Source organism: Elephas maximus, chromosome 6 (genome assembly GCF_024166365.1).
Source record: "Elephas maximus indicus isolate mEleMax1 chromosome 6, mEleMax1 primary haplotype, whole genome shotgun sequence".
In the NCBI taxonomy this organism is placed as follows: Eukaryota; Metazoa; Chordata; class Mammalia; order Proboscidea; family Elephantidae; genus Elephas; species Elephas maximus.
Window position 1 is genome coordinate 142,224,383 of NC_064824.1, and position 27,614 is coordinate 142,251,996.

The 27,614-nt window shown below is 48.6% G+C and overlaps 2 protein-coding genes across 2 annotated transcripts; one reads left to right on the top strand and one right to left on the bottom strand.

Moving 5' to 3' along the window:
* The first annotated feature begins 9,152 nt into the window (after positions 1-9,152).
* On the top strand, positions 9,153-10,103 carry LOC126078494 (olfactory receptor 12-like). The gene has a single exon (XM_049889041.1). The coding sequence runs from the start codon at positions 9,153-9,155 to the stop codon at positions 10,101-10,103; it is 951 nt and encodes a 316-aa protein (XP_049744998.1).
* Positions 10,104-11,305: 1,202 nt separating this feature from the next.
* COPS9 (COP9 signalosome subunit 9) lies at positions 11,306-27,216 on the bottom strand. Its single transcript, XM_049888603.1, has 4 exons — positions 27,108-27,216; positions 25,065-25,137; positions 21,756-22,009; positions 11,306-14,000 (listed from the first exon to the last, which is right to left on the bottom strand). The coding sequence occupies exons 1-3, from the start codon at positions 27,168-27,170 to the stop codon at positions 21,972-21,974; spliced, it is 174 nt and encodes a 57-aa protein (XP_049744560.1). The 5' UTR covers positions 27,171-27,216; the 3' UTR covers positions 11,306-14,000; positions 21,756-21,971.
* Positions 27,217-27,614: the final 398 nt, after the last annotated feature.

Sequence of the window (27,614 nt, forward strand, 5' to 3'; positions counted from 1 at the left end):
GAAGCCAGCATAACCCTGATACCAAAACCAGGCAAAGACACCACAAAAAAAGAAAATTACAGACCAATATCTCTCATGAATATAGATGCAAAAATTCTCAACAAAATTCTAGCCAATAGAATTCAGCATCATATTAATAAAATAATACACATGACCAAGTAGGATTCATACCAGGTATGCAAGGGTGGTTCAACATTAGAATATCAATCAACATTGTAATCCACCACATAAATAAAAGGAAAGAAAAGAATCACCTGATCATCTCAATCAAGGCAGAAAAGTCATTTGACAAAGTCCAACACCCATTCCTGATAAAAACTGTCAATAAAATAGGTATAGAAGGAAAATTTCTCAACATAATAAAGGGCATATAGGCAAAACCAATGGCCAGCATCATTCTTAATGGAGAGAGGCTGAAAACATTCCCCCCCCCCCGAGAACAGGAGCAAAACAAGGAAGCTCTTTATCTCCACTCCTATTTAACATTGTGTTGGAAGTCCTAGCAACAGCAATAAGGCAAGAAACAGAAATAAAGTGCATCCAAATTAACAAAGAAGCTAAACTCTCTCTATTTGCAGATGATTTGATACTATATATAAGAAACCCAAAAGACTCCACGAGAAAACTACTGGAACTAATAGAAAGACTCACTCACCAGAGTAGCTGAATACAACATAAACATACAAAAATCAGTTGGATTCCTATACACCAATAAAGAGAAGGATGAAAAGGAAATCAAGAAAACAATACCATTTATAATAGCCCCTATAAAAATAAAATACTTGGGAATAAATGTACCCAGGGATGTAAAGGACCTATACAAAGAAAACTACAAAACACTACTGCAAGAAATGAAAAGAGATCTACATAAATGGAAAAACATACCATGCTCATGGATAGATAGACTCAACATTGTGAAAAGACAATTCTACCCAAAGCAATTTACAAATATAATGCAATCCTGATCCAAATACCAACAACATTCTTTAAAGCAATGGAAAATCTTATCATTAACTTTATATGGAAAGGGAAGAAGCTCCAGATAAGTGAAGCAAGATTCAAGAAGAAGAATAAAGTAGAAGGACTCTTACTACCTGACCTCAGAACCTACTATATAGCTACGGTATTCAAAACAGGCTGGTAGTGATATGATGACAGATACATTGACCAATGAAAGAGAATTGAGAACCAAGATGTAAATCAATCCACCTATGGTCACCTGATCTTCGACAAAGGCCCAAAGTCCATCAAATGGTGAAAAGAAGTCTTTTTAACAAATTGTGCTCGCAAAATTGGATGTCCATCTGCAAAAAAATGAAACAGGACCCATACTTCACATCATATACAAAAACTAACTCAAAATGGATCAAAGACCTAAATACAAACCCAAAAAACCATGAAGTTCGTAGAAGAAAAAATAGAATCAACACCAGAGCCCCTAATACACGGCATTAACAGGACATAGACCACAATCAACAACACACAAGCTCCAGAGGATAAGCTGGATAACTGGGATCTTCTAAAAATTAAACACTTATGCTCACCAGAAGAGTAACCAAAAAAGTACAAAGAGAACCTACAGACTGGGAAACATTTTTTGGCTCTTACAAATCAAACAAAGGTCTAATCTCTAAAATCTACAAGAAAACCCAACACCTCTACAACAAAAAGGCAAATTAAAGAATTAAAGTTGGCAAAGAAAATGAACAGACACCTCACCAAAGAAGACATTCAAGCAGCCAACAGACACATGAGGAAATGCTCATGACCTCTAGCCATTAAAGAAATGCAAGTCAAAACCACAAGGAGATACCATCTCACCCGGCATTACTGGTACAAATCAATAAAACAGGAAATAACGAATGTTGGAGAGGCTGTGGGGAGATCGGAATTCTTATGCCCTGCTGGTGGGAATGCAACATGATACAATCATTTTGGAAAACGATATGGCACTTCCTTGGAAAGCTAGAAATAGAAATATCATATGATCCAGCAACCCCACTCCTAGGAATATATCCCAGAGAAATAAGAGTCATCACACAGACTGACATATGCACACCTATGTTCATTGCACCATTGTTCACAATAGCAAAAAGTTGGAAACAGCCCAGATGCCCATCAACAGAGGAATGGCTAAACAAACCACGGTACATACACATAATGGAGTATTACGCAACGATAAAGAACAACGATGAATCTGAAGCATCTCATAACATGGATGAATCTGAAGGGCCTTATGCTGAGTGAAATAAGTCAATCACAAAAGGACAAATATTGTATGGGACCACTACTGTAAATACTCATGATGAGGCTCATATACAAAAAGAAACAATCTTTGATGGTTATGAGGGAGGGGAAGGGTGGGAATGAAAAAACACTTAATAGACAATAGATAAGTGGAAACTTTGGTGAATGGTAAGACAGTACAGGATACCTGTACAAGGCAAGGTCACGGTAGCTCCATAGACAGATCCAAACTCCCTGAGGGACCGAATTGCTGGACTGAGAGCTGTGGGGAACATGATTTCGGGGAATATCTAGCTCAATTGGCACAACATATTTTATAAAGAATATGTTCCACATTCCACTTTGGTGAGTAGCATCTGGGGTCTTAAAAGCCTGTGAGTGGCCATCTAGGATACTCCACTGGTCTCGCCCCTTCTGGAGCAAGGAAGAATGAAGAAAACTAAAGATACAAGGGAAAGATTAGTCCCAAGGATTAATAGACCTCATCTACCATGGCCTCTACCAGACTGAGTCCAGTACAACAAGATGTTGCCTGGCTACCAGCACTGATTGCTCTGACAGTGACCACAATAGAGGGTCCTGGACAGAGCTAGAGAAAAATATAGAACAAAATTCTAACTCAAAAAGAAAGACCAGACTTGCTGGCCTGACAGAGACTGAAGAAATCCTGACGGTATGGCCCCAGGACACCCTTTCCGTGCAGTAATGAGGTCACTCCTCAGATTCACCCTTCAGCCAAAAATTGAAGAGGCCCATGGGACAAAACAAGATTAAGGGGTGCACCAGCCCTGGGGCAGGGACTGGAAGGCAGGAGGGAACAGGAAAGCTAGTTATAGGGTACCCAAGTTTGAGAAGGGAGGGTGTTGACATGTCATGGGGTTGTTAGCCAATGTCATAGAACAATGTGTGTACTAACTGATGAGAAACTAGTTTGTTCTGTAAACCTTCATCTAAAGTACAATTAAAAATAAATAAAAATTCCATTTCCAGGTGACACTAGCACATTGCAAGCACTCCCTATTCATATGATGCTGGTGGCTGCCATGTTGGGCAAGGCAGAGAGAGGCCATGTTCATCGTCCAGAAAGTTCTATGGATTAAAAAAAAAAAAAAAAAGGATAAAGTGCCCCTTTAAAGCAAAAATCGGGAAATGTCTCTGTCCCACACTGGGAAACAAAGCTGCAAAGTTGCTGACTGGCTTTCCCTCAGCAAACCCAGAGGTACATGGTATAGGTAGGGACTCCCACTTGGGGTGGGGTCAGCTGTATGGGCTGCCTACCCAAGGTGCCTCTTTGAGAATCAGGGTGCCCAGGCCAAGAGGCATCTTTCTCAGCCAGCTGGGGGCCAGGATATATGGTGTCATTTTAAAGAAGTAGGACTGCAAATGGGCAATGAATGTCGGAAGAGATCTCCTTAGGAAGGAGAAGCACAATCCTAAAATTAGACACCACTTTGCCCATTGGAAACCCTGGTGGCGTAGTGGTTAAGAGTTTGGCTGCTAGCCAAGAGGATGGCAGTTCAAATCCACCAGGCACTCCTTGGAAAGCCTATGGGTCTGTCTACTCTGTCCTATAGGGTTACTAAGAGTTGGAATTGGCTTGATGGCAACAGGTTTGGGTTTTTGTTTTGTTTTGTTTGCTCATTAGATGAGCAACTATGAAGAAGACTGGTGACATGAAGTACTGGTGAAAGAAAGGAAGGAACACCCAATTTGTCATGCGCCATGGGAGAAAAGAAATCATACATTTTTGCAGAGAAAAGGCAGTGTCTGCAAAATATAGCAAACTGTCCACCTGACAGCCGAAGACTCTACTTGTGGAACCTCTGCCCGCGGGAATGTGCACAGGAGTTCAGGAGGACGTTCACTTTGTCCTTGTCCGTAAAGGGAGGGAATGTGAGAGGAATGTCCTAGGCAGAAGCCTAAGGACCTGTACTATGCCTGGGCACAGGGCCAATAAGGGAACACCACAAAACATGCACTGACTTACAGAGACGTCCACAAATTGTCAGGTGAACTGACGAATGTTGAGGTGTTGATCAAACAAAAATACATGAACCAAAATCCACCAGCATGCAGACATACTTCGGGAAAAAAATACACCTTTAGATGAGCAGGGGGAGTGGGAGGTCGATGGTAGGGCTGTGGGCCAGGCATTCCCCTGCACCCAGAAGGGAATCAAATCTCCACAGAATGCCTCCAGCTCCCTCTCAGTTGTTTGATTTAAGTCTGCAGTATCAATTTTATTTTCTTCTTTGGCCTCAAGGTTGATTAAAAGAGGGAAATTTTTAATTACTTGACAATAGGATTTTTTCCCTAATTTTGTGGATTTTTGGAAATACCCTCATTGTATTGCATTGTAATTTTATAAAGGTCTTTTTTGTGACCTAATATATGGTCAGTTTTTGTAGATTTGACCCTCCAGGGGCTTCTGAGGGACTTCAAGCTGCATCCACCCCATCTCAAGGCAAGGTGATCAGACAGGATTAGTGACAGGACTGTAGCCTCTCAGGACCCAGGGGATCAGGAGTCTCAGTGATGCAGGACTTAAATCTCGCCTAATTGGCCATGTGAGGCCCAAGTCCCAGTGTTCCAGGCATAGAGAAAATTTCCTGCAGTGACCCCATGGTGGAGGCTCCCTGATATCGCACCACCCGGCAATGGGGGCCAAGAGTGAAAGAGTTGAGCTGAGCCTCCCCTGCCTCCACTGAGGACCCAGCTCCCTGTACCAGAACCTGCAAGGCCTGAACCTGGCTTGGTCTGAGGTACCCCATCTAACCTCTTCCTTCTCTCACTTCACTGCAGAGAGACCACTACTGGACTGGTTGGTGGGCAGGGGTCCTCAGTACCAGGCCACCACCTTCGGCACAGACTAAGGTCAGAGGCCTGGGAGATCCTGGTGATTCATGACCCTCATCCGGAAAAGTTGGTATGAGGTACCTGCTGCTAGTCTGCCCATAGGTAGAAGGTAGCATGCAAAGGGGGTGGGCAAGGGCGTGTGTACACAGCAAGTACTCAGGGGCTGCTCTCAGTAAGTGACATGCTGAACACCCTTCTGTTCTGGCCATGCTCTGGCCCTGGTTTCAAGGACATTAGAGGCTGAGCCTCACAAACCCAGGAAGCAAGACCTCCACGGGATCATTTCAATGCAGGTTCTGACTTAGCAGTTTGGATCAAAGTTCTGCATTCTTAAGAAGCTCCAGGTGATGGCAGTGCTGCTGGTTCTGGAGCCACCCTCAGTGACCAGGACTAGGGCCAAAGGGACAGGTTATGTCTTCATTACAGACACAGGGTCACAGAGCATGTGGGCTGTCCTTCATTACATGACTGCATTTACCAGGTGGAAGTGAAGTCTAGTTGACAAGCTGAGCTCTGCAGCTGCCACTGTGCTCTCTGGGAGCAGCAGGCTCAGAAACAGAGCCAGGCTTTGGGGATAAAACCCTGGTGGCCCTGCCATCTCTCATATGGTAGACACTATGGTGATTTTCTACATTTTTTGCGGGACCACTGAATTGAAGACATCGGGGCTGACAGTGGCAAAATCTGCCGGTAATAAGATGGTGGGGGAGAGATGAGCAACCCCAGCCATGGTGTCCCCATCAAGAATGAATGAGGGTGCATGTCTTAGTCATCTAGTGATGCTATAACAGAAATGCCACAAGTGGATGGCTTTAACAAAGAGAAGTTTATTCTCTCACAGTCCAGTAGGCTACAAGTTCCAATTCAGGGCATCAGCTACAGGGGAAGGCTTTCTGTCCCTGTCGGCTCTGGAGGAAGGTCCTTGTGACGTATCAGTCTTCCCTTGGTCTGGAGCATCTCAGCGCAGGAACCTCAGGTCCAAAGGACGCACTCTGCTCCTGGCACTGCTTTCTTGGTGGTATGAGTTTCCCCTGTCTCTCTGCTCACTTCTCTCTTTTATATCCCAAAAGAGATTGGCTTAAGACACTGATCTTGTAGACCTCATTGATGTAACTGCCACTAATCCATTTATTACATCATAGTGATAGGATTTACAAAACACAGGGAAATCACATCAGATGATGAAATGGTGGACAATCATATAATCATACAAGGAAACCATGACCTGGCCAAGTGGACAGATATTTTGGGGGGACACAATTCAATCCATGACAGCGCATGAGCATGGAGGCTCCATCAGAATGAAGAGCATCACCAAGGCTGCTACACAAGCAACTCCCTCTTCATCCCCGACCCCTCCCAGCCCAGCAGCCCCAAGGGGCAGGTCCATTGCCCAGAATGGTTTGATTGGACACTCATGTCCTGTCATCAGGCGTAGGAGGCGATGTCTCCCCAGAAGAGGAAAATAAGATGACACACCCTTTCATCTGCATCCATTTCTTTTGGAATAGTAGGTTCTCACTGACCAGCCCTAGGCCAGCACCTTGGATACAATGTAGGCTGAGGAGGGACGCTGGAGGGGCCTCCTTTCACAACCCTGTGCTTGCACACCTCCTCCTTGGGGAGCTCACTCCTCCAAAGGCCCCTCTCTTGTCCCAGGGCCTGAACACTGAGGCCAGTGAGACCTGCCTTCAGCGTCATTCTGACCCTTGTTCCCAGGGGCCACACCTGCTTCCCCTCTTCTCACCCAGTCTCCCCCACTAGGGCCGTCTCTGGTCAGCCTTCATGGCACTGCTGGGCACCAATATTTCTGCAGAGTCCACCCTTCTCAGGGCTGTCCTGCATGCTCTGTGCTATGACAAAGACAGGACAGGTTAGAGCCCAACTCTGCCTGGACATCATGTAGGAGAGTGGCCACCCTGCCTAAAGCACTCTGGCCCCCCAGGAAATGCTGACGGCCATGGAAGTGGGCCAGAGTGAGGATGACAGGGAGAGTATGGCCATCTCTGCATGTGTCCCCACCCCTCTCTGCTGGCTTTCAGACCCTGGGACTGGGCTGTCCCTACCCATGACCTGCCTGACAGCTAGACATTTGTGGGAGCCTCCCAAAGTCCTCAAGGACAGAGAGACCCCAGCTGAGACAGGGCCACTGAACGCAGGCACAGGGTCAGGGATGCAGAAATGGGTGCCCACCCTACAGGGGGGACAGGCAGACAGCACCCACTGTAACCTGGCGAGAGGTGGCCCCTATCCAGCGTCCAGCCTGGAGCTAAGATAGTAAGTTACCAGGCACAATACCAGGGCTTCGAGTGTGTTCAGTAAACACCACTGATTGGATGGATTAGTGCATAAGGCAGGAAGAGCAGGGTCGGATATGCGGGCAGGGAGGGTGCAGGCACCAAGGAGGGTGCAGGCCAACAGGGGGGAGAGCATGGACTCTCAGGGTGGTAGGGGGTGGGGGCTGACCTTCTGTCCCACACAGAGGCTACTAACTCAGCTCCATCAGCTCCGTCAGGCTTCTCTGCACACCCTCAGCAGCATCTCAGACTCTCATAAGGTGGAACCACTCAATACATTTTTTTTTATATTAACTTTTTATAGGGAAAATTACACACACCTGCAAATACACAACTATCAGCACTCTACCGTTCTTTCACTGATCCTCCCACATTTCATTGTCGTTGTCATAGCTGGAGAGAATCTTAAAGCAAATTCAGGACTTCGTGTGTCCTTCAACATTGTAGTTTGTATCTCTGACAAATACCGAGCCTTTGAAAATATCCCTGCAATGCCAGGGTCACACCCCACAAAATTAGCAACTGTCCTAAAATGTCATCAACTACCCAGTGTATGTTCCATTTCCAAATTGTCTAAGAGACAATTTTCACATGTGGCTGATTGGACTTAGTGCCCACGCCTGACATTTGATTGCTTTGTCTCTGAAGTTCAGTGGCAGGACTACCTCCTCCACCCTCCTACTCCATTTTCTTCTGACCTTTAATTGTTGAAAATTCCAAGTTATTTGCCCGGTAGAATGTCTCAGGTGCTGGTTTTGGTCAGTTGTAGCCCTGTGGTCATTTTACACATAATGTCCTGCAGACTGGTTGTTTAACACCATTTCCAGTCTATGGGTAGTTAGATGGAGACTTTGATCAGATTCAAGTTCATTTGCCCCCCGCCCCCTCCTCCTTATCATGGTGGGAATACTTCACAGGAGGGCTGTGAACTTCCCAGGACATCCAAGCAGGAAGCCCTTAACCTCCTATTTCCCCACTTGAGCTCCATGAGATGGATCAATGAGGTCAGCTGACATCCAGTGAGGAGGTCCCTGTCACTCTCTACCTACCGGTGTTAGCTGCCATTAGTCATTGCTGCCCAAAACCTTATCTTCCTTCAGACAACAAAGCAATGACTTTCTAGGTCTACTGTCCCTTCCCCACTTATTAGCAAAGATAAAGAACTTCCCTTACTCAACTGTCCTGACATAGAATCCATGTGAGGAAAGGAAGCATACATGTTTAATTTTTTTTATTTACGAATTGGCAGAATAATGAGACGGCGCCCTAACAACCACCAAGGCTGAGTAATGTGTTTTGTGTTTTTTTTTTTTTTTGACTATTTTTTAAATTGTTTCTGTTATTTGCTTTTTTGCATACTATTGTGGGCTCACAGATTTTTATACATTTGTTATGCTTTAATTGGTTTTAGTGTTTGTTTCTTTATTTTTGATGCTGAAATTGTTTCATCTTTGGCCAATAGAGGTGCCTTTTAATTGGCTCCTGGGGCCTCCCGTAAGGTGGCTTCCTTGCTTTCTGGCTTGACAAGGTGGCACTCCATACATGTTTGTGAATTAACTGAGTCAGGAAATGTCACCTTTGCAGGCCAAGCTCATCTGGAGTGAGAGCCAGGCAGCTGTCGTCTTTTGGGCAGTGGGCAGTGGGCAGTGGCACTGACAGGCCCTGTGCTCCAGGAGGACATGTGACAGTGAACAGTGGCTCAGTCCCTCTCACTGGCCCTCCTCTTCCCCACCTCGTCTGTACTCTGGGGCCATGCCAACCCACAGAGATGGGAATCTCTCAGGGCTCTCTTTGCAGGAGTTTGTTCTAGTGGGATTTGAGGGTGAGCTGGAGACACGGGTCCTGCTCTTTGCTGTGTTCCTGGTCCTGTATGTGGTGACCGTGCTGGGAAACCTCACAATGATCATGGTCATCACGCTGGATGTCCGCCTCCACTCCCCCATGTACTTCTTCCTCAAGAACCTCTCCTTCCTGGACCTCTGTTACGCCTCCGTCATCGCCCCCAAGGCCCTGGTCAACTTCTTTTCCTCAACCAAGATCATTACCTTTACCAACTGTGCCACCCAGTTCTTCTTCTTCTCTCTGCTGGCTACCACCGAGACTTTTCTCCTGGTCACTATGGCCTATGACCGCTTCATGGCCATCTGTAGCCCCCTGCACTACCCAGTCACAATGTGCCCCTCAGCCTGCACCCGCCTGGTGCTGGGCACCTACTGTGGAGGCTGTCTCAACTCCATCGTGCAGACCAGCCTCACCTTCAGCCTCCCATTCTGCAGCTCCCACCACATCAATCACTTCTTCTGCGACGTGCCACCCCTGCTCCAGATTGCCTGCACCAACACGGCCCTCAATGAGCTGCTTTTGTTTGGTCTCTGTGGGCTGATCATTGTGGGCACCACCCTCATTGTCCTTGTCTCCTATGGCTATATCACAGTGACCATCCTGAGGATGCGTTCAGGGACCGGGAGACACAAGGTCTTCTCCACCTGTGGCTCCCACATGACTGTGGTATCCCTATTTTATGGAACCCTCTTTGTCATGTATGCTCAGCCAGGAGCTGTTCGGTCCATGGAGCAGGGCAAGGTGGTCTCCATCTTCTACACCTTAGTCATTCCCATGCTCAACCCCCTCATCTACAGTCTGCGAAACAAAGATGTGAAGGAGGCCCTGCAGAGGCTGGGCCAGAAACACACAGTGGTTTGAAGAGAACCCAGGGAGAGAAGCAAAATGTCCATAAGACTAGAAGGGAAAGCTCAGAGAGGACCACTGGATGTGGTTTTGTGGAATTCACATACATACATACATACATACATACGTACATACATCCACCCACCCATCCACCCATCCTCCCTTCCTTCCTTCCTCCCTTCCTTCTTCACTCCCATCCATCCATCCAACCATCCATCTATCCATTCTTCCATCCATTCATCCACACGTTCCTCCATCCATCCATGCATTCATCCATTCAACCTTCCTTCCTTCCTTCTTCCCACCCATCCATCCATCCAACCACCCATCCATTCATTCTTCCATCCATCCATCCACAAATCCTTCCATCCATTCATCTACCCATCCATCCATCCCTCCCTCCCTCCCTCCCTCCCTCCATCCATCCATTTTTTCATCCTTCCATGCATCCATTCATTCATTTATTCAGTGCTTCTTGAAGCATATCATGGACCAGATATTTGCTAAGTGTGAGATACAAAGATGAACAATGCATGTTCTACACCCAGAATACTCAAGGTCCAGAGAAGGAGCTACAAGCCAGACTACTTGAAGACTGAGGGGCAGAGCAATAAACCAAGAGTCTCAGGCAGGGCAGTTCTGCTGACTCTTAGCTATCAGGTAGCTCTGGGCCATTGCATAGGTTTTCAGTAGAAGGGAGATTAGATATTTGTGCATCTTAATCAAACCTGGCAGGGAAAAATGCTTACATTCAATTTACTCCCTACCCCTGCTAATACCACCAAGATGTAAAGGTTTGTCATTCATATGGGACCTCTTATAGATCTACTGAAAGTGGCCCCCTTCCTCCATTTTAGCGCCTTTTCAGTCCATCTTCCACACCATCATCAAAGAGATCAATTTAAAATAATAATTTAAATGGTTGGCCAAATCATGCCTTCATGGTGATTTTGGTGTCAGATAAGAATGGGTTTGGCTGTGAGTGGCTGAGATCTGACGAGCAGTGCCTCTCTCTCAACGGATGCAGGGCAGTGGACTGGGGAGAAGGTGGTGGTTCTGCTTGGGGTGCAACAGGCTCTGGTTCCTGCTTCATCACACCCAGAACATGGCTCTCATTGTCATGAGAGAAGATGATCCAGAGCTCCAGCTACTACATCCACCTTCCTAGCCACAGGAAGACATGAAGAATAACTCACACTTTCTCACACACATACAGTAAAATTGTATTTATGTACAAATACTCAAATCATACATCCACAATCAGGAAGTTTACCACTATCCAGGTCAAGAAGATTTTTATCTAAATCCCACAACCCCCTCATGCTCTCTTCCAGCCATTGCCCTCCAAGCTTAAGCACTATTGTGACTCCAACACAGATTAGTTTTGCCTGCTTGTGAACTCCTTATGAATAGAGCCATACTGTTTGCCTCATTTTTTACCTGACTTCTCTTGCTCAACAGTTTTTGAGAAATTAATCCATGTGATTGCACGTAAAAATAGTTCTTTGACTTCCATTGCTGTGTAGTATTCCATTGCATGAAGATACATTCATTTATTTATCATTTATTTGCCCAGCCTATTGTTGGTGGGCACTTAGGTTTCTTCCTGGACGTGTCTTCTGCTGCACCTGTGAATGAACTGGTGCAGCTTTTAAATATTGTCAAATAGTTTTCCAAAAATGTTTTAGCCATTTTTGATCCCCTAAACAGTGTATGCCTGTTGCTGCACATAATCTGAATAATCATACTGTTCTAAAAAAATTAGCCATTTTGGATTGGTATATCATATATCCCTGTGATTTTTATTTCCATTTCCTTAATGGCTAGTGAAGTTGAGTCTCTTTTCATTTATCTCACAGTCGTTTGGATGTTCTTCATGGGGGGAAGTATATATGTTTTGTCCATTTTTAATACTGTGTTTTATATTTTTTTCATGTTGATTTGTAGAAATTCTTTACATATTGTCTAGATCCATTTGTTGGTTATATGATTTGAAAATATCTTTTCCCACTCTGGATTTCACACTTTTTTTTTTTTTTGTCTTTTGATTAACAGAAGTTCTTAAACTTAGTAAGTTTATCAATCATTTCCTTTACAGTTACTTAATTCTGTGTCATGTTTAAAGAATCTTTGTTAAAAGAATACTAGATCCAAAAAGATATTCTTCTATGTTATCTTGCAGAAGCTTTTTGTTTAGTCTTTGTTATTAATTATCAAAAGCAAAGACGCCACCTTGAGGACTAAGGTGCACCTGATTCTGTTTGAACTCCCTCATGTGCATGTGAAACCTGGGCAATGAATAAGGAAAACAGAAGAATTGGCGCCTCTGAATTGTGGTGTTAGTGACGAATATTTAATACACCATGGACTGCCAAAAGAACAAACAAATTTGTAGCAGGGGGAAACTGTAAATCTGTTATCCTTATGTTTCCTTAAATTCCCAAAGTTCTCCACAGAACTCAGTATTTCATCCTGTGGTACTTAGGGTAGCTATGAGTCGGAACAGACTCAGAGGCACTGAGCAACAACAACTTCATTGTATGGATATGGTTTGTTTGTGCATTCCCTTATTCAGGGTATTGGGGTTGATGCCCAGTTTGAGGCTATTACAAATAAGGTGGACTCCCTGGGTACTGCGAAACGTTAACACACTTGCTGTTAATCCAAGGGTTGGAAGTTCAAGTCCACCCAGAGGCACACTGAAGAAAGGCCTGGCAATCTACTTCCAAAAAATCAATCACTGAAAACCCTATGAAGCACCGTTCTTCTCTGACACACATGGAGTCTCCATGAGCTGGGGTCCTCTCAACGCCACCTGGTTACTGGTTATTAATATTCTAATACAAGTCTTATTTCTCGTGCATCTGTGTTCCTATTTTTCTTAGGCAAATACCTAGAAATGGAATTGAAGGAGAAATTGGTCTATAGGACAGAAGTAGGTTTAACTTTTTAGGAAACTGCTAAAACTTTCCCCAGAGTGGCCGGACCATCTTATATCCCCATCAGCAGTGGGAGTTCCAGTAGCAGCTCCCCATTTTGACAGTGTAAGTACGAATCAGTATCTGATTGAGGCTACAGTTTTCATTTCCTTGACGGTTGGTGACGCTGAGCATCTTTTCAGGTGTGCACCTGCCATTTGTATTCTTGATCGATACATTTTCTATTCACATCCTCTGCCCAAGTTTTAATTAGCTTGTCTATCTTTATTGTTGATTGGTGGGAGTTCTTTGTGTGTTGTGAACATGAGCCCTTTGTCAGGTGTATGTACCGTGAATATTATTTCTTAACTACTGACTTCCTCAACCGTATCTTTACCTGAGCAGAAATATTTAAGTCTGATCAAGTCCAATTTTAATTGACATCAAGTCCAATTTAATTTAGATCACATCTAATTTTCCTGACATCCTGGAGGCAGAGAAGCTAAATAACTTCCTCAGGGTCCCACAGCCAAGAGAGTATACTGTGCGCCAAGCCTGAGGTTCTGCGCAGGGACGCTGCACTGCTTGAGGGCAAAGCTCTTCTCTGCCAGTTACTCCGGGGCATTCTGGGCAACACATTTTCATCTACATGAGCTTCTGTTTATTCGTCTGAAAAACGAGGACACTACTAGCTACTTCTCTGGAACATTCTGAGGACTGAATGACAGGATCTAAGTGCTGGCCCCAGAGCTGGCACTCGGTAAATGGCACCTTTGGGGATTATTATGATCATGAGCAAGATGTGAATTTAAGAAAAAACACGGTGTTCCAAATGTTATTTTTCATGGCCAGTTTGGCGGTATTCTGCCTCAGCAGGAGTTCCAGCAGGTTCTTTCAAAGTTTATTCAACTGCACCATTAGCACAGTTAGCGACACAGAGGTGAGTCTTCCAAGGGACAGGATAAATTAAGTCTCAGCAAAATAAATGTTCAAGCTGAAACAGGAAAGAAAAAACAAAACAAAACAAAGTCAACACAAAGTCAGTGACTCTGCTGGGCCCCCAAATTTGGTCCCTGCCTGTGAGAACGGATCCCTCGGCTGCTAAACAAAAGGTCGAAAGTTCAAATCCACCAGCTACTCCTTGGAAATCATATGGGGCAGTTCTACTCTGTGCTACAGGGTCACTGAGTTGGAATCCACTCAATGGCAGTGGGGTTTTTTTTTTTTTTAACACATGTGGAGGTAATCGCATTTGGGACTAGGGCTCCTTTGTTATGTTAGGATATGTTTTAAACCAATCACAGAGCAGGCACAGAAACAAGCAAGCACAGATGGGGAACACAGATGCCACGCCACATTAAGATCAACAAGAAACCAAGAACAGAGCTGAAAAGAGACAAGCACCTTCCCCCAGAGCCTACAGAGAGCCTTCCCCTAGAGCCGTTGCCCTGAATTCAGACTTCTAGCCTCTAAACTATGAAAAATAAGTTTCTGTTAAAGCCACCCATTTGTGGCATTTCTGTCAAAGCAGCACTAAGAAACCAAGATATCACCCTATAGGAAGCCTCGGTCTAATACTCATGAGAGACTTTCACGTTGTGCAACTTCATCTCTGTATTCCCATGATGTAGGTGAGTTCCCAGCTCAGCTCAGGAAGCACTGACATCAGGTCAGATCCCTGTTGAAAGAATAGGTGTCATCTTGGAAAGAGCCCAGCACCCCAGTACTTTCTAGGTAGTCCCAAGTATCTGCAGGGCTCAGCCAGGCCAACCTGGACCTGAGGGCGTAGACCCACACGGAGACACTGAGGCAGATTCTCTAGCTCAGAGGATGGTAAACCATGAAATCAGTCCCTCTTTTAAAAGCAGAGTCCTGGGGGGATGCAAACAGTTCATCTGCTTGGCTGCTAACCAAAAGGTTGGAGGTTGGAGTCCACCCAGAGGTGCCTCGGAAGGGCCTGGTGATCTCTTCCAAAAAATCAGCCACAGAAAAGTCTGTGGAGTACAGTCCTACTCTGACACACATGGAGATGCCACGAGTCAGTCGACTCACAGCAACTGGTTTGACCTTGAAGGCCAGACTTCCTTCTCTGCTTCAAGGGCAAAATGGAAACCAAAACCAACACGGCGGGGTTCTGGTTTGGGGCAGACCCCAGGTCTGGGAATAAAGGCCACTTAGATGCTGGCCTCCAACTGGCACCATGACAAGCTACGGAGATGAGTGTGGGGGTGCCTTGCTCCAGACCCCACCCCTCTGCTGTCCCACACACTCCCAACTCCGGGGCTGCACAAGCTGGGGCTGCTCTCTTCTCCTGCCACCTGCTCTCCAACAGGGGCTTACCTACAGGGGCTCGCCTTGCTCCAGAGCGGGGTGGAAGCTGCCCAACCCTCACACCTTTGACTCTGTTTTCACAGCCTGTTTATTTACTGGTTGTCATGGACTCAATTATGTCCCCCCAAAAATGTATGTATCAATTTGGCTGGGCCATGATTCCCCATATTGTGTGGTTGTCCTCTTATTTTGCAATTGTAATTTTATGTTAAAGAGGATTAGGGTGGAACCGTAACACCCTTACCAGGTCACATCCCTGATCCAATGTAAAGGGAGTTTCCCTGCGGTGTGGCCTGCACCACCTTTTCTCTCTCAAGAAATGAAAGGAAAAGGAAGCTGGCAGAGAGTGGGAACCTCATACCACCAGGAAAGGAGCACTGGGAGCAGAGCATGTCCTTTGGACCTGAGGCTTCTCCGCTGAGATGCCGCCAGACCAAGGGAGACTGACGACAAGGACCTTCCTCCAGAGCCAACAGAGAGCCTTCCTCTGGAGCTGGTCCCCTGAATTTAGACTTTTAGCCTACTGGACTGTGAAAGAACAATCTTCTCCTTGTTGAAGTCGTCCACTTGTGCTATTCCTGCTCTAGGAGCACTAGATGACTAAGACGCTGGTCTTCCCTGCAGAGCTACTGTTAGCTCCGTCTTTTCTTATGAAAACGTCCACATACACATTATGACCAAACACACACTTGCATTTTGAGCATAACCACTGCGGTGCAGTGAATTACTTAATAGGGGCTTTCTAGCCATAGTGATTATGACTCCCACAAAATGACTGGGTGGGATTATGCAAATAAGGTGCCTGTGGCCCATCAAGGGTGTTGGACCGCACAGCTAATAATGCAGATAAAGTGCACGGAACCCTTGTCGGGTGGGACCATGCAAATAAGGTGTATGCATCCCTAACAAGAAGATTGGTCAGTTTTTCCATCCCGCTAGGCTTAAAGGGAGCCAATCCTCGAAGCAGAGAGGGGGGTCCTCACTACCATCAAGAGCCAGGAGCACAGCACATCCTTTGGACCCTGGGTCCTTGCGCTAAGAACCTCTTAGACCCAGGAGACAGAGAGAGCTGCAGCATTGACACGGTGAGAGGTGGTGGTAGAAAGATGGTGGCAGCAAAACCAGGAGACCAATGTGAAACAGCGTGGTGGGCTTCCCAGCCCACGGGGCAAGGTGGCTACAGTGGGTATGCTGACTCAGAGACAGAGCTGAGCGCCTTCGGGCAGAGGCTTACTGGCAGAATGGGGTACCTCTGCATGCTTACTGACAGAGCTAAAGAGCTTTGTAAGACTTGCCTGAGCAAGGCAGAGGGGCCTAGAGCTGAAAGGCTTCCCTGCAGGCACGGCCAAAAAGCTATCCTGATCAAAGAACTGTATATTGAGTTGTTCCTGTTACTTCCAAGTTGATCCTGATCCTGAATAGTCATCTGTTACTTCCCTAATAAAGCCTATATAACTGTGGGTACTGTCTGTGAGTTCTGTGTGGCCACTGCAACAAATTATCAAACCCAGCAGAGAAGTGCCATGAGAGGGACGGCTGGTGTCAGACTTGGTAAAAAGGTTGGAGAGAGAGGTTATGTCTGACCTCTGCCTCTAGGAATCAGCTTCGGACTGACGTTGATGGTGATTCTCTCTCCTACCCCCTTATGAAGTTAGAAAAGGTCTGATGATGGTGCTGTGCCATTTTTATGACAGTGTCATGGGCTGAATTTTGTTCCCCCAAAACATATGCCAACTTGGCTAGGCCATGATTCCCAGTATTGTGTGGCTGTCCTCCATTCTGTAACCTGATTTTCCTATGTGTTGTAAATCCTAATCTCTGCCTGTAGTTAATGAGGCAAGATTAGGTTAAAGAGGATTAGGGTGGGATGCAACACCCTTACTCAGGTCACAGTCCTGATCGGATTTAAGTGGAGTTTCCCTGGGGTATGGCCTGGATCACCTTTTATTTTACAAGAAATGAAATGAGAGAGAAGCAAGTAGAGAGAAGGACCTCCCACCACCAAGAAAGCAGAGTCGGGAGTGAGCATGTCCTTTGGACCCGGGGACCCTGCACTGAGATGCTCCTAGACCAAGGTAAGACTGATAGCAAGGACCTTCCCGCAGAGTAACAGAGAAAGAAAGCCTTCCCCTGAAGCTGGAGTCCTGAATTCAGATTTCTAGGTTCCTTGTGAGAGAATAAACTTCTCTTTGTCAAAGCCATCCACTTGTGGTATTTCTGTTACAGCAGCTCTAGATGACTAAGACAAGTAGGTTAGCATGGGTGAAGGTGGATGGTAGCTGTAGGTGTACATGTGTGACATTTTACATAAAGGTATACTCACCTGAAAATATGCATCTACACATACACAATATGCATTTATATAGAGACAGAAATAGGTGGAAGTGTGCTAGAGAACATGTCTCGGAATCCCTGAGATCCTTGGGGTAATAAAACAGTAACGGCTAATAGTCATACAGCACTTTTACTGCCATGTGCAGGGCACAGTTCTGAGTATTTCCTCGTACTCACTTGCTGAATCCCCTTGACAACTCAAAGATGGTGTTCTCGCTACCCCCACATTCAACAGAGGCACACAGCGACTCAGTTGCCCAAGGCTACCCAGTGGCAGTCAGACCTTGGCCCAGGTATTGAGCCACAGAGACCCCGTTACTCACAGGCTCACACACTCACACACTCACTTACACCCCCACACAGGCACACTCCATCCATCATGGACACACACAGATTCCGTATTGCCATGCCAGGCAAGAGTAAACTACTGAGGAAATAACTTCAAATGAAGGGTCTAGGAGGTCAGGTATGACGGCCCAGACCTCTGGGAACCCCAGTACAGACAATGAGGACCATGGGCCTTGTGGAGTGAGAACCCTTCAGAGATCAATCAAAGAGCCCTGTCCTCTAGATGGTCTATATGGCTGCTCAGGTACGGCTTTCTCAGTGCCAGCCTGCTCTCCTTCCATCTCACCTCACACGTGGCCTGAGGGGCCCTCTGATACCACAGGCCTTCCTGCTCAGCACTGGCTACTCCTGAACCCAGGCCTGTCTGCTAGTTCAGGACAACTGTGGGCCCCAGCTTCCCCACCTAACTAACTGTATGGAGGGGGGAGTGCCTGTGGCTAAAACAGCCACTGGCCCTGGAGCCTAGTCCTTGAGAGGGAGCTCGGCCACCTTCGTCCTTCCTGAGGCCCCCCCAGCTCTCCACAGAGGCCTTGTGGGCAACAAGGCGGCTTTGTCTTTGAGCCCTTTTCTCCGAATTTCCCCATCTTGGCTCCAGGCAGAAATCACAGCAGTAGAAGTTCTAAAATCAGTGACTTTGCCTTAAAACAAAACGCAGCTTGTTTTGGAAGTACTCCTGGCTCAGTTCTCTGTGTTTGTCCGGGAGTTCAGAGGCTCATCTCCTCTCCCAAGGTCTTCAGGGCCCTGATGATGGGACAAGCGTCCTTCTACTCAAAGAGCCATTGTAAAAGACCTGGGGGAGAAGATTAGTGGTTTACCCCTGCCCAGGACAAAGAAGAAATCCAATGGCAAGGACAGGAGATGCTTCCCTCAAAAGTCCTTGACTGTGGAGTCCTCAGTCAAACACACTTGGAACCATCAAGACACTTTTCATTTGATAATTACCTCCAAAAACCCAGACTCAGGAGCCAAGCCCCTATAACCCACGTGGTGATGCCAAGAGTTGGGGGTGTTGCATGGGTGGGTTAATTTTTTGTACATGCATGCTATAATTTCCCCTACAGTCTCAGGCTTATTTGCTCTGCCCTTCTCTCAGGTGCTACAAAACTTCTAGAACCCTGCCTCCTAGAGGATTACCACCCTGGCCCCTCTGCCCAGAAGGGTGATGTTGATGACGTGGGATTAGTGGCAGTTATGTTAACAAGGCAGGACTCTATTTACTGGATCAAGTTGTGTCTTAAGTCGATTTCTTTAGAGATATAAAAGACAGATGCTAGCAGAGAGACGGGGGACCTCATATCACCAAAACAGTAGTGCTGGGGGCAGAGTGTGTCCTCGGACCTGGGGTCGCTGTGCTTAGAAGCTCCTCAACTACTGGAAGATTGATGACAAGAGCCTTCCCCCAGAGCCGACAGAGAGAGAAAGCCTTTCCCTGGAGCTGGCACACTGAATTCAGATTTCTAGCCTCCTAGACTGTGAGAGAACAAATTTCTCTTCGTTAAAGACATCCACTCGTGGTATTTGTTACTGCAGCACCAGATGGCTAAGACAACCTCCGTGGTGCCTCAGTGTTCTTTCTGCCACCAGACATCCTGCTGACAAGTCCACACCTAGTGAACAGCTGCTGGGTACCATCGAGTCGATTCCCACTCACGGTGCCTCCCTGGGACAAAGCAGAACTGACCCACAGGGTTTTCTAGGCTGTAACATTTACAGGAGCAGATCGCCAGGTCTTTCTCCTCTGGAGTCACTGGGTGGGTCTGAACTGCCAACCTTTGGCTTGGCAGCTGAGCGCTTAACCGTTGTCCCACCAGGGCTCCTTAGTGAAGAGTAGTTTTATGAACTTCTGTCAAAATAATGAGTGAGTTTTGTCCTCTTTACTGGACCCAGACACACAGTAGGTGGGAAAACCTGACTGGAGACCCCACCGTGCTGGAGTCGGTGTATAAGCGCCATGCTCCTGGTGCCGTGTGCTGACTGACAACTCTCCCATCATTCCTTGCTGCTGAGGACCAGGGCCAAGAAGCAGACCGCACCTCAGAGACCAGTGTCCTGGCTTCACCAATGACTCACCAGGACCACACAGGGACAAAGGCAGAGCCACCTGCCAGTCTGAGCTGTAACTACATCGCTTACCCCCGTGGGCCAAATTCAAAGCAAACCTCAGTTAGTGGGTGACTGTAGGGTAACCACTCACCACTAAGGAATTCATCAAACACCTCGCTCCCCACAGGACCGCTGATGCCTATTTTGAGGGCTCCATTTGTTAAACTATAAAAATGGCTGCGAATTAACCCCAAGAACATAACTGAGAAATCTGGCTGTCCCAAGTTGACTGTGAGCAGCTGGCTGCTGAAATCGTGTCACTCTGGCCTGCAGATCTAAGCCACGTGAGCCCCTTGACACAGAGCAGTGGCCTTGGTGTCCGGACCAGTGCAGAGCAAGTTTGTATTTTCCAAGGCACCTGGACTCCGACTGCGCTTCTCTGCCCAGGCCTTTCTGCCCAGCCCTGCTCTGGCCCTATGGACAGCCCCGTCTCTGTGTGTTTGGTGAGCAGTGCTTCTTCCGGGGCCTCCCTCTTGCAGCCGGTCAAACCAGGGCTGGACGACTGCTTGTCCTGTGGCTTTATCAAATGACAAGAGCACTGTCAAAGTGTCAACTGGAAATCACTCAGCGCTCACAGGAAAATGAGGCAGAGTGGACGTTTCTGTGAGCGTGAAACCTCGTACCAGTCTTGGTAAGCACGCAATCAAGGCGAAGCTGCTTGTGAGCTCTCCAGCGGAGGATGGCGCATCCCAACATGTCTCCTAAGTGGCCCGGCTGTAACTTATAATCAGGACTGCTAAAGTCCCACGGCACACGTGTGCGTCACGGTTTAAGAAAGTTTTCCCTTTGACACTGGTATGAAACAGTCATAAAAGTTTTTTGCAGCCATTTTCAATTTCTGAGCTGGACCAATAGAAACATTTTTAAAAAGTAAACTTTTGTGTTCACAGATCTTACACTCTCCTTTGAAACAGACCACAACATACACTTCTCCAGGGGCGGATTAGCCAACAGGCATGGTAATCATAGTGCTTGCCTTACTTACCAGATCATCTATAGTGAACAATTTCACATTTTTTCACCACATCAAAGATTTTGCTTTTAGGTATGGCTGGCATTTGTCTCCCTCTCAACCCCACAGCACCTTCCTACAGAATCAAAGCCTCTTTTCAAATTTACAGTCCCTGATGGGGTGGATGACCCAGTCAGCAAGGTAGATGTGGTGAAACTCAAATGAAATTGTTCACTGCACATCAGTAAGCACAAGGAAGCCTGTGCTTACCTTGCTTATTGGATAATCCACCCCTGCAACTTCTCCTGTAGAAGGTGTCTCTTTCAAAGTCTACCCAGCTGTTCTGATTCTTCAGGCCTGGCATTATAAGTTTTGCGATAGCAGCTGCTCCAATCCTGAGGCTAAAGGAGGACATGAGGCCCCGTGGGGGCCGGGGGGGGGGGACATGCAGGGCTTCCCAGGACTCCCGCACACCTGCACTGCTGATCGCTCTGACACACACTCTACCTCAAAGCAAGAGGCAGCCATCAGCATCACTCGACTCTACAGAGAAAAACTGCAACATGGACTTCCTATGCTGGCAAACACATTTCTCTCAGCACGCCAGCACACACCCACACACACACACCCAGGCTTTTCGGGATCGTAACAGTCATTCAAAAATGCAAGAATTAAAATTACCCTGCAAACGATGACACTGCTTTTTTTTTAAATTGAAATAACGACAAAGGCTGGTCACGTTCAGAGATTAACAGGCATCATCCTGACCGCTGAGATGGCCATACTTCTCCATCCTGGTTAACCATGTCCTAAGTCCTCAACCACCAACAGTGGTCCTCTGAGTTCTGCTACACCACTGTGTGACGAAGGCTGGACAACAGACACGCTGGGCCTGTCTCACTGGATGTCATCATCGTCAAACAGATCTTCAAAATCTAGGTAAAGGAACAGGGCCAACAAGTTAATAGGGCAGGCCAGGGTAAGCAACTGAGAAAACACCTTAAAATGAACCAGAGGTGTCAAACGGTGGCGAAAACAGCAAGCAACTGAACTTGGACTCTCGGTTCTGTGACACTGGGGCTCAGAGTCTCAGGGCATCACATGCTCAGAAATCTGTTTTTATTCTGTTTTTCTTTAGAATAACACACACGACAAGAATAAAATTCCCCCAGGCCAGGCTGGAGGGGACACCTGTCACAGGAGAACTGGTCCCTCCAGCAGAGTCTGACCATCAGCCAGCAGGCTCTAGAAACCTGGGCTGAGCCCCATTTCCACACGCCCAGCGCCTGCCTGGCCTTCATGAGTCCCACTTTTGTTGGCAGCTGGGGTCACTCACTCCCACACTGTCTAAATCCCTACTGGGCACACGTAACACTTTCATGTTGTTGTCGTCAGGTACCGTGGAGTCATGCAGTCTACATTCAACTCACAGAGACCTCACGTGACAGAGCAGAACTGCCCCACAGGGTTTCCAAGGCTGTAACCTCTGCCCCTTACACGTGAGGACAGAGACACTTGGTCTCATGTACTTTGGACATGTCAGGAGGGACCAGACCCTGCAGAAGGACATCATGCTTGGCAGAGGGTCAGCAAAAAAGAGGAAGGCCTTCAGTGAGATGGACTAACACAGTGGCTGCAACAACGGGCTCAAGCATAATGACTGAGAGGATGGTGCAGGACCGGTTAGTGTTTTGCTCTGTTGTGCGTGGAATGGCTATGAGTTGGAACCGACATGATGGCACCTAACAACAATCTTTACAGGTGCAGACTGCCCAATCTTTCTCCCACTGAGCAGCTGGTGGATTCGAACTGCAGACTACTTGGTCAGTAGCCAAGCACTTAACCACTGAGCCACCAGGGCTCCTCGTCATCACTTTTATAACGGGAAAGAAAAAAAAAGAAACTCGCCTGCATGTGCTGTGCATTGATAAGGCCTCTGTGAATTGTGAGTTACAGCCAGTACTTCTAACTCCTGGGGATTACGGCAGAGTGGACAAGCACAGCCCTCCTGCATCACAGCACAGCTGCCTTCTGGGTCAGGGCTGTGTCCAGAGTCATCTCCAGACACACACAGCTGCAGCCTCAGCCCCACCTATGCCCCACCCCATGCACACCAGTTCGTCTGCTCTAGCTCTAAACACTTTCTTCCCCATCCCCGGCTGGCTCCCTCAGCTCAGGATCCCTTCCTGAGGCACTGCCTAGTCTGGGCTATGTCCCTGTAATATAGTCCTAAAAGCCGCCCTAACCACCCCCCGTGTCACGGCACACCCAGTTGCTCTGTACCATGTCCATTTTGTCTAGACCCCCCGTGTCAGGGCACACCCGGTGGCTCTGTACCACGTCCACTTTGTCTAGAACCCCGTCTGTATAAAGCAGGGAGATGAGGTCGAGTACTGCACACAGGTGGTGCCCTGGACACCAGGCCATCACACCTGTCTGCCAAGCGAACAGAAACTTAGTTAGCAGATACCCCTCCTCGGAGAAGGCTGCGTCCTGGACTCACAGACAGTCACAGACCTGACAGGGTGGTGTGCGCTTCACAGCACGTCCGTAAGCAGGCAGCACGTCAGGCCTGGGCCCACTCAGAGGGGCCTCCCATCAGCTCACAGGGCTGGACATGGAACCACGTGAACTCATGCACTGCAAACACATGGACTGCCTCACACCAAGGGGCTGGCAGAGGCTGGGTGGGAGAGGCCCTCACGGAAGCCATGAGAACGCGACCTGACCGCTGAAGGGAATCACAAAAGCTGCCCCACAGCCCATGAGACCTGTGTTTCCGAGAGGTGGCTCTGGCATTTTATTCCCTGACTCAAGACCCTTCTCCCCATGTCCCAGAGCCCCAGATCAAATGTCACCCCTCCGTTCCGACACCAGCTGGTGGCAGCCAGCTCCCTGGGGAGACTATACCTGACTCAGCAGCCTGGCTTCTCCCTGTTGGCAAGTACTGACTGACAAAAACACAGACTCGGGCTTCAGATAAAAACCACTGCAGTGAGGTAACCTCTAGCTGCCCGACTCCTAACAAAGGTCCCCTGTAGGGACCAAAACCAAAAAAACCAAACCCACTGCCGTCAAGTCAACTCCGACTCTTAGCGACTCTATAGGACAGGGAACTGCCCCACAGAGTTTCCAAGGAGCGCCTGGCGGATTCAAACGGCCAACCTCTCGGTTAGCAGCCGTAGCACTTAACCACTATGCCACCAGGGTTTCCCCTGTAGGGACAGACACCTGGAATTAAAGTTGATGACAAAGGCAGAGAAAAAATACTTCTTAACTCTTCAGAATAGGAAAACTATCTTGTGTCCCTAGTTATTATTTGAACCCTTGCTAAGGGTTAATATAACCTGTAGGAACAAGGCCTTAAGAAGTCAGAAGAAAACAAAAGAAATATCCTGTAACATTCCTGAAGACTGCGTATAAAGTTGGTCTTCACTGCTTATTTGGTGAAACCATCCACATCCTTGGTACCTAGCACTAAACCTCTTAAACACGAAATGGAGCTGGGACCTGCATCTGATTCATAAGAACGGGGAAGGGGCGACACTGGAATGGCAGCTGTGACTCTGCCGAGGCAGCTGAAGGGAAGAGAATCCAGGTGGACAGGCAGGTGGGCGGAGCTGAGGAAAAAGGGGAAGGAGAATGGAAACCAGCCATCAGGAGCCAGCGGAGACAGAGAAATGCCCACACGGGCGTCTCGGACCAAGGACCAGGCCAGCCACGTGTCAGGTGCCAGAGCTCATCTGTGCCCAAACACAACTGCTGGATGGCAAGGATGGGAGCAATTTCCTGCTGTTTTTTTCTGCTAAAACCAGGGCTGCCTGCCAGCACAGCCAGCCAGTGCTGTCGCCTTATAAACACTGTGCTGTGTTCTGAGAAAGGCCTATTCTGTTCTACGACCCAAGTTACTCACACCACGATGCTGCCCCTGCACAACTTGCAGAAGAAACAACCAGATTAAAACTGACACCCCCAACTGCTGTGTCTTACCGTTAAAAAAGTCGGCGTGCACTGCCTTCTCGTTGGCTGCCAAGTCCATCAACAGTCCAGTGCTGCCTCCAGCCTGAGGGAGGGAGAAAGAGCGTCACATCAGTGCAGGAGCAGGTGACGGGTGGTCAGTCTGCCAGCCACCCCACCTCTGCTAAGGAGGAAGTGGGTGGTGGGGCTGCATCAGGCTGGAGTCAGGCACTGAGCCCCAGACTCCAGGAGTGGGGGCGGGTGTCTGAAGGAACTGTTTTGAAGGTCTTTTCAGTCCTCCTCTCCTTTGGAAATAAGCTTGCTGTCGTCCTCTGCAGCACCACTTCTCTGCAAGCCTTAAGCAGAGGCCGCAGCCTGGTCTGCCACCTGCCCCTGGGCTCAATGCTGGGAGGACCTCTCGTCACGCAATCAGTGACCCTTCTAACTCTGTGGGCTCACGGCTCCTCCCACTCCCTCCACCTCACACACCCACTGGCTTGGCAGCATCCTGGAGCCTGCTGTGACCTCCAGAGTCTCACTTATCTAACCACAGCCCCCTTTCCCCATTCTCCCACCTTCCCAGCAGCTCTGGCTCATTCATCCTCAGGGCTCCATCTTCACACTATTCCATTCTCACCACAACCCGACCTCCAAAGCCAGGCCTTTGCTGAGCCACACACAAGTCCTGGGGGCACTTCTGTTGAGGTACCTGTGACGTTCTATTCCATCTATTTGCAACTGGCCTCTGTCTGCCATACCGTGGCCTCCGTAAGGACAAGGTCTGAGCATCTTTGTTCCCTCTAAGCTTTGAGAAAGAAAATGCCAGGCCCTACCATCTGGGAGCTAGGCCTTGGTGCTCTCTTCCAGAACACAAACCATCCCACAGAACATCATCAGATAAGGTCACTGTGACCATGATGGAGGGAGGACAAAACAACCACACAAAAAGCAAACAGAACAAGGCCACTGTGGAAGCCACAGAAATACCACCTAATTCCTTCTTTCCTCTCCCAGGAACGGCACCCGCTTCTCTGCAATCAGTTTTAGCCAGCCCTTCTCTTCCCCCCTCCTAGAGAAGATCTATTAAGATTCCAAATCCGAGAATCACCCCAGCTTCCGGGCAGCACCCAACCAGGGCCAAGCCGGCTGGCTTCCCGAACCTTCCCCCAAATCACTAGCACAAGCTCAAATCCTGTAAGAAGTCATTGCTAACACTCTATTGAGCTGCCAGGTCCCCGCGGCGTGCCTTCCCCATCACTGCAAGGAGTGACAAACCCAACCTTTTTGGCCAGTGGTGTGTTCCTGGGGGTCTTCAGGCTGGAGGGCGCTGACAGTTTACCGCAACGCCCGACACCCAGTACAAGGAAGCACTCCGGGTGCACTTTCTAGGAGCCCTGCTCGGGGGTGCTGACAGTTTACCGCAACGCCCGACACCCAGTACAAGGAAGCACTCCGGGAGCACTTTCTAGGAGCCCTGCTCGGGGGTGCTGACAGTTTACCGCAACGCCCGACACCCAGTACAAGGAAGCACTCCGGGTGCACTTTCTAGGAGCCCTGCTCGGGGGTGCTGACAGTTTACCGCAACGCCCGACACCCAGTACAAGGAAGCACTCCGGGTGCACTTTCTAGGAGCCCTGCTCGGGGGTGCTGACAGTTTACCGCAACGCCCGACACCCAGTACAAGGAAGCACTCCGGGTGCACTTTCTAGGAGCCCTGCTCGGGGGTGCTGACAGTTTACCGCAACGCCCGACACCCAGTACAAGGAAGCACTCCGGGAGCACTTTCTAGGAGCCCTGCTTGGGGGCGGCGCTCCAGGCACGCAGGCCCACGGGCTCAGGCAGGGTCCGCGCCCGGGGCCCCCGGCAGCCGGCGGACACTGGCTTGCCCACCCATTTCCAGCACGCACACCAGCGGGCCCGACCAGCGCGGACCGCACGGGGCCCCCAGCCGCGCCTCTCCCTTCACGGCCACCACACGCCGCTCCTCGGCTCCCCCGCACGGCTCCACGCGCGGCCACGCCCGGGAGGCGCCCACAGCCGGGCTCCCCAGACGGCCCCGCGTCCCCGCCGCCCAACCTCGTCCAGGTCCACGTAGGGCCCCGCGCCCTCGGGAAACATCTCGTCCACCGCCGGCTTCATCGCGACCCTCGGCCCAGGCGCCGGCCACTTCCGGCCGCGGCGGCCTCTTCCGGTGCGGCCGAGCGGCAGGTCTAGGCGCGGGAAGACCGCAGACTCTATGGTTGCGCGCCCCGGCTGGCTCTTGGCTGTTCCCGCCTGCCGGGCGCGCGTGCTCCCACTCGGGTCAGGAGGGCGACGCCGGCCGCGCTCGGCCAGCGCTGTCCTGGGCTGCTCGCACCTCCACGGTGGCTGACAGTTGTTTTTGCACTACCCGCCGTTAAACACAACGGAAGCTTGGAGAAGAACTTCTCCGAGGGTTCGGGGCACCGCGGCCACAGACCGGCTGCAGGAGGACCTGGCCCTGGAGGCGCCAAGAAATGCCTGTTGTTGCTGCCGTTAGTTGGCTGTCCAGTCGACTCTCCGGGACTGTGGTGTGATGGGTTGTTTCTGTGTGGCCTTTCTCAC

Excerpts from the sequence above, each read along its gene's own strand:
- LOC126078494 (XM_049889041.1), top strand. The coding sequence starts at position 9,153 with ATGCCAACCCACAGAGATGGGAATCTCTCAGGGCTCTCTTTGCAGGAG.
- COPS9 (XM_049888603.1), bottom strand. The coding sequence starts at position 27,170 with ATGAAGCCGGCGGTGGACGAGATGTTTCCCGAGGGCGCGGGGCCCTAC. Across the intron at positions 25,138-27,107 it reads CCTACGTGGACCTGGACGAG|GCTGGAGGCAGCACTGGACT; the intron begins GTTGGGCGGCGG and ends TCCCTCCCTCAG. Across the intron at positions 22,010-25,064 it reads GCACGCCGACTTTTTTAACG|ATTTTGAAGATCTGTTTGAC; the intron begins GTAAGACACAGC and ends TCCTTTACCTAG.